The 11,283-nt window shown below is 45.3% G+C and overlaps 1 protein-coding gene across 2 annotated transcripts; it reads left to right on the top strand.

Moving 5' to 3' along the window:
• Positions 1-6: 6 nt before the first annotated feature.
• On the top strand, positions 7-11,125 carry PHTF1 (putative homeodomain transcription factor 1). 2 transcript variants are annotated; one of them, XM_019623204.2, is made up of 15 exons: positions 7-224; positions 1,612-1,771; positions 2,554-2,679; positions 3,399-3,558; positions 4,530-4,703; positions 4,784-4,861; positions 5,404-5,613; positions 5,985-6,113; positions 6,434-6,706; positions 7,176-7,307; positions 7,429-7,515; positions 8,194-8,349; positions 8,757-8,852; positions 9,553-9,678; positions 9,889-11,125. In XM_019623204.2, the coding sequence occupies exons 1-15, from the start codon at positions 218-220 to the stop codon at positions 9,907-9,909; spliced, it is 1,935 nt and encodes a 644-aa protein (XP_019478749.1). In that variant the 5' UTR covers positions 7-217; the 3' UTR covers positions 9,910-11,125. The 2 variants fall into 2 exon arrangements, with proteins under 2 accessions (XP_019478749.1, XP_031412815.1); XM_031556955.1 differs by lacking the exons at positions 8,757-8,852; positions 9,553-9,678; positions 9,889-11,125 and having other exon boundaries at positions 7,409-7,515; positions 8,194-8,325.
• The last annotated feature ends 158 nt before the right edge of the window (positions 11,126-11,283 follow it).

Here is an 11,283-nt window from a genome sequence, read left to right as displayed (position 1 = left end):
GAAGAGCGGCCCGTAGGGGAGTCGTTGCGGTTCGCCGGCACGGAGCGGTTCGTGTCTCCTTTGAGGTTCTACGTTTGCCAAAGCGAAGCCCGAGATCCCCTGGACGTCGTTAACTCGGAAGGGAATCGTGAGGGTTGTGTTCTTCCCGCTGTTCAGTCAGTGGTGGATCCAGGTTACGTCCCAGCGCATTTTCACGTGGCTCCTGGTGCTCTATGTTATGCAAGGTAAGCAGCAGCAGCTCTTTTTTCTTATAGCAATGTCCTGTTCTTTCATAGGCTGCAATAGAAAGGCTGAAGATGCTGCCTGAAATCCCTTTGTCTGTGCTGTGCTCAGCCCCTGCCTGCCATCCTTCCCAGAATCACAGAATGGCCCAGGTTGGAAGGGACCTCAAGGATCACGAAGCTCCAACCCTCTGCCACACGCAGGGCCACCAACCTCCCCATTTCATACCACACCAGGCTGCCCAGGGCCCCATCCAGCTTGACCTTGAACACCTCCAGGGATGGACGGGGCATCCACAGCCTCTCTGGGCAGCTGTTCCACCACCTCACCACTCTCATAGGAAAGAACTTCCCCCTGACATCCAACCTCAATCTGCCCTCCCTCAACTTCCAACCATTTCCCCTTGTCCTGCTGTTATCTCCCCTTTCCAAGAGCTGACTCCCCTCCTGTCTGTAGGCTCCCTTTAGGTACTGAAGGCTGCACTGAGGTCACCCCGCAGCCTCTTTTCTCCAGGCTGAACAAGCCCAGCTCCCTCAGCCTGTCTTTGCAGGGAGGTGCTGCAGCCCCCTGATCATCTTTGTGGCTCCTCTGGACCCTCTCCAACAGCTCCCTGTCTTTCTTGTACTGGGGGCTCCAGGCCTGGACACAGCACTGCAGGTGGGGCCTCACAAGAGCAGAGCAGAAGGGGACGATCACCTCCCTGTCCCTGCTGGCCACCCCTCTGCTGATGGAGCCCAGGATCCCATTTGCTTTCCGAGCTGTAATCACACACTGCTGGTTCATGTTCAGTTTTTCGTCCACCAGGACCCCAGGTCCTTCTCTGCAGGGCTGCTCTCAAGGACTTCCCCAGTATTGCAGTCAGTGTGAGCTGTGATGGTACTTCAGTACCACATGCAGGAGGGCACTGGGAGGCAGTGATCACCGAGATGAGCAGAGCTTTGAATTTTGCTCATGTTGTACCAAGGCACCCCTCTCTGTTTGGTACTTTGTCCAGTGTTTGTCCCATGGTTGCATTTCTGTTCACCACCACTGAAAAAGTGTTCAGGAGCCCTTCTGATACAGTGCAAAGATTTGCAGCTCAGACTTCTCATATCAACCCATGTTGTGTCATTGTGCTGTTCTGAGCAGATGTGGAACCTCATCTACCAGAAGTGATGAGTTGGTCCTTTGTGGAATACATTTTAGAGCAACCACATTTATTTCAGATGTATTTTCAGTCTCCTTTGTGCTTTCTCTTCCTGTTTTGAGAAGGCTGCTTTATAGAACGAGCAAGGCCTAACGAGATGCGTGACACTAATTTTGGCTGAAGTTAGAAAGCAGAGTGAAAAATAACCAGAAATGAGGCCACACTGCTAATTTCTGCATTTGATAATTTTTTCTCCTTTTCAGTCATAGCAGTTATATTGTATTTCGTGGTGCCTGTTGTGAATGCAAGTGAAGTCATGGGACCGATGTGCCTTATGTTACTGATGGGAACTGTTCACTGCCAAATAGTGTCCACCCAGATGAACAGAACATCAGGAAACAACGGCCTCAGCAGGAGGAGGAGGTGAGAGAGGTAATGGGTTTATTTGTTGGGATCGGAGCATACGGTGAATTGCTTGTGGTGGAGGTTAGTGGGTAAATGTCTTCTGTTTAGATGTAAATGGCATTTACCCATAAATGAGTGTTTTCTGTCTTGTGTCTCGTCTTCTCATAATGAACACAAAAGCAATAAGGATATAAGGATCCCAGGCTGGAGTAGGTCTGCTTCAGTGAGCAGTTGGCCCTTCTCTTCCTAAGGTGGCTCTTTAATAGAGGTTTTATTCTTGGCTAGAGGAGGGTGTTCTGTATAAAAAAGCATCCTCAGCATTCTGCATAACAGGTTGTTGTCCTGCTTTGGTGCTGACTGCCCCCAGTTGCTGGTGTGTATTGAGACAGGGCAAATGAGTGAAGGATATGGCTGCAGTGCAGCCACTGTTGGCAGTTGTCTTTGCTTCTGTAGGAGATGTTACAGGTCAGCTACGAGGTATTTAACTGTTTGATGTCTCAGTGCAAATGCTGATAGAATGTATTGGTACACAGAAAGAGGGATGTGGTTAGATTTCTGCCTCCATTAGATTTCTTATGGAAAAAACAATCTAGATTTTGCCTGCTGGATGCTTTTCAGTTCCCTTCCTGATGGTACTGATGTCCTATGAATGCATATGTAACTTCTGTCAATGCAAGTTATTCTATTTAGAAACACGCCTTCTGTCGGCATGACTCCAGTAAAATAGCTCCTGTAGGAGGTCTTTTAACACAGACCTACAACTACACTGTGAAACAAATTCTTTTATTCTTTCTAACCAGGAAATTACGCAAATCTGTGGGTGTTGATGGGAACAGTTGGTCTCCTCCTGACAGAGCCAGCACAGAACAGCAGGCAGAATCCGTATCCACGCTCACCAGTTTGTTTGGCATTCTCTTCCGGAGGAGGTGAGCGATCTGCCCCGGCTTTGTGTGTTTGTAACCACACTGTGTGAGCTATGTGATATTTGGAAAATGAAGATGGAGTCATACTGTCACTGATGTCTCCGAGCTCTGCCAGAATCAGGCCATGGAGAGCTGCCAGCAGGAAGCAGCCCTGTATTCCCATAGCAAATGCCCTTCGTGAGAGACCTTGATGTTAGGAAGAACGTGGAGCTCTTAGATCGGGTCCAGAGGAGGGCCACTAAGATGATCAGAGAGCTGGAGCAGCTCTCCTGTGAGGAAAGGATGAGGGAACTGAGATTGTTTAGCTTGGAGAAGAGAAGCTCCAGGGAGACCTCACTGTGGCCTTCCAATACTTGAGTGGAGCGGATAAACAGGAGGGGGAACGGCTGTTTGTGAGGATAGATGGTGATAGGGCAAGGGGGAATGGTCTTAAAATGAGACAGGGGAGGTTTAGGTTGGATATTAGGAGGAAGTTTTTCACCCAGATGGTGGTGAGGCACTGGAACAGGTTGCCCAAGGAGGCTGTGGATGCCCCATCCCTGGAGGTATTCAAGGCCAGGCTGGATGTGGCTCTGGGCAGCCTGGGCTGCTGGTTGGTGACCTGCACACAGCAGGGGGTTGGAACTGGATGAGCACCGTGCTCCTTTTCAACCCAGGCCATCCTGTGATTTTCCCGAAAGCTTCTCTCTGATGCAAAGATGTGATTTTATTTCCTCATCCAGGGTCAAAAACACAAAGTTGGTGGCTGAGAAAGGAACTGAGACAGAACATGGTGTGAGTGCTGTGAATAATGGTGTTAAGCACAGACATGCCAGGTCAGAGCACAGGCTGCTGCACTTCAAAGAGAAACATAAACTTTCTGATGTGGAGAAGAGCCATCAGGTACCATCCCCAAAAGATCCATTTTAAGTGGCAAATGTATTCTGTGTGTACCCAAAGGTCTGTTGATATTAAGTGTAAGGATGGTTCTAATCCATGCTGCTCTCTTTCTTTACAACTCTTCTTGCATGTAGGAAACCTAAAAAAATCCTTTCTACCTCTGGACTGAACTGTTGCCATGGTGCTAATCCTTCCCTGTAAGCACCTTTTCCTCTGTCTGTTACAATAATCAAAGGACTTAAACACACACAGTGGAAAACTTCTTTTTTACCAAAGTCCTTATTTAGTTACAGAAACTTGTGACCAATAGCTGCTCAGTTAAGGGATAATGATTAAAAAGGAGTAACTACTTTTTTAGTAACTACTAACTTTGTGATTTCTGTAGAATGTTTGCATGGCAACCCTTGGGGGTTGGAGGTAGGAAAAGAAAGAGTGGGCTGTGATTCCCACTTAAAGCTGTAACTTGGAGAGCTTTGTAGAGTCACTTTTGAGGCTCCTCTGGATAAGGTGGTAACTCTCATATGAAGGACATAAATGTGTGCAGAACACTGCAGTACTGTGCCATCCCAGCTCCTCTCTATGCATTTGGAGAGGAACAGCTGGGTGTACACAGACATCTCATGGTTACAGCTCTGCTCTGGGCCAGTTTGTGGACACGTTTGTTTCTGGGTGTAAGGTAGCTATAAGGGCTCTCTCTGCCTCTCCCTCTTCCCTGCTGCTGTCCCTGCCCCAACTCCAACACAAGGTTTGCTCTCATTATCCCTATGGCAAGGCAAGGCTGGGGGTAGTGAGCTGAAATTCATGTCTCTGTGATGCTGTGTTGGGTTCTGTTTCTGTGTGTTCTGTGGACGTTACCTGCTGGCTTTGGCAGCGATTAGGTTGCTGTGTACTGTGGCAGCACTAGCCTGGAACCTTTGGTTTGATGCTGATTGTTTGTTGGTGCTTTTGTCTTATTTTGACTGCTGTATTTCTAGGATGACTGCACCAACAGAGACGGTGTATCTGATGAGCTTTCCAGCGAGGAAGATGCTGAAGCAGTGGCAGAAAGGATCTTGTTATGGCAGCATGTAGAAGGGGCTTCCAGTGACAACAGCTATGAAGAGAAGAAAAAGCAGCGTCCTGTTTCTCTGAACCAAGCTGTCTCACAGGTACTCATGTTGAACTGATGTTGTTTTCCACACAATTTTCTGCTATGGATCATGGTCTATTTTTCCTTTGTTTTTGGCAGGTCAAGCAAGCCCTCAGAGGTGTCAGAGATTCTGACAGCGTTGCGGAATCTGAACTTGAATCCACATTATATAATCAGGTATGGTTGTAAGTTTTATTATATGGTTTATTATTCAATGACAGTGCTTCATCATTTTCATGAATGTGTGACCTCTGTCCCTGCCCATTTGCAGCTTTGTGGACTTTGTCCACAATTGTGAGCATTCTATTCTGTTTAACAGAAAATCACTGCATTGGCAGCACAGCGTGGTCCAAGCTGTTTCTCACTGCACGTCTTAAAGACTTGTGTTTTGGGAGGCAGTGCTGGATTATGGCCTCCGTGCTCAAAAATTCTGATTTTTTGAAATGAAGCCAGAAAACCTTTGCATTAGAATGAATGAGTCAGTGTTTATTTTGAAATGTTGAGAATGGAGGTGGAGAACCAACGGTATGCATGGGACTTCCCACGTAGAAATACTGCGCACAGAAACTATTGCTAACGTTGCCTTTAAGGGCTCCCACCTCAGTCTGTATCAGGGGCTGTCAGTTCCCAGCTGCCCCACGGAAGCTCATTTCACTGATTGCTGTGGGGGTGGTATGCAAACTGGGGCTGTTCTATGTAAGTTTTATTTGATTTCATAGGACTCAAGGTCATGCATGAGTGTGGGGTCCCGGAGCTGCAGTGTGACCAGGAGAGACTCCGAGAGCACACGGCACGACTCTGAGACAGAAGACATGCTTTGGGATGATCTGCTGCATGGGCCAGAGTGCCGCTCGTCCTGCACCAGTGACAGCGAGGAGGAGACCATGAAAGGCAGCAGGAGGGACCCAAAGGAAGATGTTTTTCAGCAGGTTTGTTGATTTGTGTGCTGCAGTTGAGAACGCTGTGAAAGATTTTGATTTTTTTTCTTCAGTTCGTGCAGCTCTCTCCCTTCCCAACATTCTGCCCAAATAAAACAGAAGACACAGCTGAATGCTGGGGATATAATGTAAGCAAGGAGCCTACTGCTGGATGAGCCCATTCTGACAGCTGTGCTCATCACACAGAAGAGTGGAACGATCTAAACAGAATCCATGAACGACTCTCCCAGTATTATCGAGACCACTGCTAATCATAAAGACAAATTTGGAATCTCCTTTCAATCAAAATACTTTATAGGAAAAGGTATTATTTAGTGGAGGGGCAGAAATGCATTATATGCCCATTCTTTTCTCTTTTATAGAACCATTTGCTGTGGCTACAGAATACAAGTCCAGAATCTGCAAAAGTGAGCGCACTGATCTGGGAAGGGAATGACTGTAAGAAGGTGGACATGTCTGTGCTGGAGATCAGTGGGATCATCATGAGCAGAGTAAGAGGGCTGTAAAGCACTGCAATTTCTGAAAAGCAACCAAAACTGTAAGCAGCTACACCTGCAAATACTGTGTGCAGTGTAAAACCAGCTCCTTCCCCAGCTGCAAATGTAACTGTCCCAAATGTACGTAAGAATTGCACAGACAAAAATTTAGCAGGTCTTGTTGAAGACTGTTGAGTCTGTTTTGTTTAGTTGGGGTGGAATTGGTTTAGGCTATGTCCTTTGAGGGGAGGGGGAACTGAGTGCTTGATTGAATGCAGCCATAGCACCATACAAAAAGCCCAACTGACAGTGATGTTTTTGTTCCTGCTTGCCAGGTTAATGCCTACCAGCAGGGAGTGGGGTATCAGATGTTGGGAAATGTCATCACCATCGGATTAGCGTTCCTGCCATTCCTCTACAGACTCTTTCACACTGATAACATGGAGCAGTTGTGCTCCATTTCTCTGAAGGAGCTTTTGCACATCTTCTGTGGAGCGCCTGCTAGCATCCCTGTCATTGTTTTGTCTACAATCAACTTCCTTGAACGGCTTTGCTTGACCTGGATGTTTTTCTTTATGATGTGTGTTGCCGAGAGAACATACAAACAGGTATGTTTAAATGCATCAAAGCTAAAATGCCTCACGAGCCCTGGAGCAGGAATTGTACCAGCTTAAGTAGATGAGTCTGGTTAGACCTGTATTAATCAGCCATAAACCTGTCAATATGCTTCCTATTTAGGAAGAAGCCTACTTAGCTGTCTTGTTCTGAGGAGGAGAGTTAGATAGCAGGCTGCATTGCAGTCAGCTCTGTCAAACTGGCTCTAAGTGCTGCATGCTAGAAAGCACTGTGTCATTTACTGGTATAGCAAGAGCTTTGTGGCTCCTTCTGCACAGCAGCAGCAGCTCTGCTCTGCACAGGAGTAGCACCTGTGGGGCTGCACAGTGAGGCCCTGCAGTTGGGCCTCACCCAACAGGGTGCCATAAGCTGAGCTGTTCTGCCTAAACGGTCCCAAGCAATGTTGTTTCTTTTTTAGACTCATTTACGTTTGTGTGCGTGTATGTTTTCTGTAATCTGCAGAGGTTTTTGTTTGCCAAGCTTTTCAGTCACATCACATCGGCTCGGAAAGCCAGGAAATACGAAATTCCTCACTTCAGACTCAAGAAGGTAGAAAACATTAAGATCTGGTTATCTCTTCGTTCCTATCTAAAGGTGAGTTCTGACCCAGGATGGATGCAGTCGGTTATTAGAGTCAGATAAGCAAAGGTTCTGGGTATGCACCTCTCCAGAGCTGATCCAACCCTCAGACCCAGTGCTGTCTTTGTTCCTGCAGAGGCGAGGCCCGCAGCGCTCTGTGGATGTTGTTGTGTCATCCATCTTCTTACTGGCTCTTTCAATTGCTTTCATATGCTGCGCCCAGGTAAGACTCAAATGTTCCCAGGGTGTTTTATTTAAGAGAGCTGAGTGCAGCAGCCTCCTTAACCTGTTACTGAAGAACAACTCAATAACTGTTTCTAACACCTTTTAGTCCTTCTCTAAACCTCCTGTCACAGCAAAGATTCTTAGAGCTATGCACTGCTTGCTTTAACAAGAGATCCATTACTGTATTCAGGAAAGTTCTGGTGGTGCAGTGGTGAGAGCAGTAAGATCTGCTATCAGTATGTGAGAGCAGATACTGACTCACTGCTGGGATTGCTTCTGCAAGCCACAGTCATTGGAGGAAGGAATGACAATCCCATCCCTGCTCAAATAGACCTGAGGTGTAGATGTACTCCTAGGAAAGGCAGAATGAGAGGTTTAACACTGCCAGCAGAACAAGCACATGTGAAGGGAAAGACATCTACCTACCAGCTAATTGGATAAAGGGAGGAAAGAGAAAAAACTTGCAGCTTAACACTTCCTTTTCTCATCGGAAAGCAAATGAACAAATTCTAGGGGTTATAAGCAAGGCTTTGTACTTTAGCCTGCTGCTTGAATGAATTACACTTCAAGGACAAAAGTGCTGCTATAGAACATGGGTAGCTGTTCTGAAGAGCTGTACAGGCAAGGTTTTTGTATATTTCTTGGGACTGACAGATTTTAATTCTTCCCAAAACAGGTCCTGAAGGGTCACAAAACATTTCTGAACGCCGCTTACAACTGGGAGTTCTTAATCTGGGAGGCAGCACTTCTTCTCTTTTTACTGCGCCTCGCATCCTTGGGCTCTGAAACCAACAAGAAATACAGTAATATTTCCATCTTGCTTACTGAGCAGGTAACCTCCATTCGCTTGTTCTTCTTTTGGCTTTATACCTTTTTTTTTTTCTTTCGTTTGGATTTAACTATTGCATTTCAAACCAGGTTCATAAACACCAAAATCAAATCTTAAAATCTAGAAACAACGTTTGTGCTGCACTGTGAGAAAGTAATGCAACTCAGCAAGGGAGGGACAAGGGGGGAAACATTTAGATTCAAATTCTGAATTGTTTCTGGCTTTGGGTTAACACATCAGCCATGTTAAGCAGGAAAAGAATGATGTATGACTGCTGAAGTCATCTGTAGATGTATCATTTCTTTAGGAGTGACAACAAATTGCGACAGTTACTGTAACTGCCCTCAGATAGAAACTGGTTGGGAAATAATGCTGGGATGTTAACATCCAGTCTGCAATGTCTGTCACAGATAAACTTGTATCTAAAGATGGAGAAGAAACCGAACAAGAAAGAACAGCTGTCTCTAGTTAACAATGTTCTGAAACTATCTACAAAGCTGCTAAAGGTAAAGTGCATCTCCCTAAAAACATAAAATTGCTCAACTTCATGCAGGCAGTGCACACAGTGACTGTGGGTTTTCTCTCCCCATTTCTATTGTCTTTTGACTGGATAAATCAGTTTTTACAAAGGGGGTTTTTTCTGTGCTTTGATAGCAGTGGAATTAGATCTGGTAACACAAGACTGGTGTAGCTAATTGTGCTACAAACAATTAACAGGGGCTTACTGTGATTTACATGAGAGAAAGGACAGGCTGGTATGATGAGCACAGAGTGCCTCATTAAATTGAATCTCCTTTTCCTTCAGCAGCTCCAATGTGGAAGCTTTTTGTTGGCAGTGGGAGAGCAGGCATTTGGAAGAGAAGGAATATAGCCTCAAAGCCACATATAAAAAGCCACATATAATAGTGTTTAATAGTTCTATAATAATTCTACAGTCTGCTGCATCAAGTTTTTGCCACGCAGCCAGTATAAAAAGGGGACTTCTCAGATTCTGGATGGCTGTTAGAAAACATCTTTGAGCAGAGAGGCTTGGAATGCATAGAATTTCTGTATGTACACTTAACTTGTGATACAGAAGCAGTGCACAGTTAGCAGAGTGTGCCAGAGAGCCAGCATTAAGTTAACAGGCAGACAATTGCTTCTGCTATGGACTAACTCCACTGTGGGATTTGTTTTTTGTTCTTTTCCCTTTTTCTTCCACGACAGGAATTGGACACACCATTCAGGCTGTATGGGCTGACCATGAACCCATTAATCTACAACATAACACGTGTTGTAATACTCTCTGCTGTCTCGGGTGTTATAAGTGATCTGCTGGGATTCAATATTAGAGTAAGTATAAATCCCCAAGGAGAAGAAACATCCTGGAGGGGGGGGAGGGTGGGATGTTGCTTCTGTGCCACTCTTAATTCCCCCAGAGGGAATGCAAACTTTACAGTTAGGGCTCAGTGCAGGATGGGTGATGGATGAGCCTTACCTGTAGATGAAAAGCATTTCAGTCCTGCTTTTAGATCAGTACTTATTCTCAGAATCTCTTTTCAGTTATGGAAAATTAAACCATGAACTGACTGACCATCAGCACAGCCCTCTCCAGCAGAAGGACAGAGCATAGACCGAGGGCTTGGACACAGAGCAGGGCTGCTCTCACCCTACAGAGCTCTGTCACTGCAGTTTCTTAACAGAGCCTCAAGGTATGCACTGAAAGTTGTCCCTCTGCTTTACTGTTCTGTGACATACAGAAGAAATTGGTCCGATTTATGAAGTCATCCCATGGCATGCACATGTGAAACAATAAATTGAGCCAAATGCCGGTAGCAGTTCGCACTGAAGATAGCAGGAACTGCATGCACAAACTGTGGAGCATCAATCACTACAAAAGCCATGCTAGAGCTTGTACTGAAGTGACACAGGTGGTTGCTGCAGGTGCCTTGTTTCTCAAAAAAAATCAGTCTTGTGCAATAACACAACAAATTAGTCCTCCTGGTATTGTTTGCATCATTTGCAGAGAGCACTGGAGCTACACTGGGCTGTGTGCATCCGCCTTCAGAGCTCTGCTCAGATGATACTGGTGAGGCATTAATGTGAACGTGCTGAAGAACACTTTTCTCAGCATTTCACTGTACTTTTGGCTGCTGCTGCAGGATGCAGCGACAGCAGCCTGCACAGGATGAGCACTGACCCTATGCTGACAGTTAAAATTAGCTTTGAACAACCTTACAACACAAACACAGGTAAAACATCTGTCAGCTAAAAATGACTTTGCTATGGCTGTTCCCTCTGACACATCAGTGTGTAATCAGTTGGCAGGTAATACGTGCCATGTACAGGGCATCCTGCTGTAAGGTCTTCCCATGACAGCTGAATTTGGTGTTCAAGAAGCTGCTGCAGCTCTGCACTGCAATAGTGCCTTACACTGGAATACTTAAGGAAGAGTTCCTGTTGTGGTAATCACAGCAGTGGAAGATGACTGAGAAGAACTTTCTCACTTAAAAATAGATTTGTGTTTAGAAATGGCATAGGAAAGAAAGAAAAGTTGTAAAGACATCTGCTAAACTTGCACTTTCCTTAAGTTTTGCTGACTGTTGTATCAGTAATGAAGAAGAGCTAAATCCTACCTTCATTCTGTCACGTAAGGAGCGAGATGGCATAAGAAACTTTGGTAGTAAACTGTTTATAGCTATTTTCTGTACAAGGAAAGGTTGAAAGATGGAAAAGAAAATGACAACTTTATATATCAAAATGTACAAATAAACCTACAGTACAAGTATTTCTTCATCAACAGCTGTTTCTACATGACTTCGTGACTTTATCACCTTTGTTGAACATTTGTTATCTCTGAGCAGGAAGCCAAGGAAACTTGCAATAATAAACTGCATTTGTTTTCCAGAAGAGTATTATGTTTGTGGGTGAAGCATTATACCACTGGACATCAACAAA

This window comes from Meleagris gallopavo, chromosome 28 (genome assembly GCF_000146605.3).
Source record: "Meleagris gallopavo isolate NT-WF06-2002-E0010 breed Aviagen turkey brand Nicholas breeding stock chromosome 28, Turkey_5.1, whole genome shotgun sequence".
In the NCBI taxonomy this organism is placed as follows: Eukaryota; Metazoa; Chordata; class Aves; order Galliformes; family Phasianidae; genus Meleagris; species Meleagris gallopavo.
The sequence above is the reverse complement of the archived record's forward strand: the minus strand, read 5'-3'. Positions and strand labels throughout refer to the sequence as shown.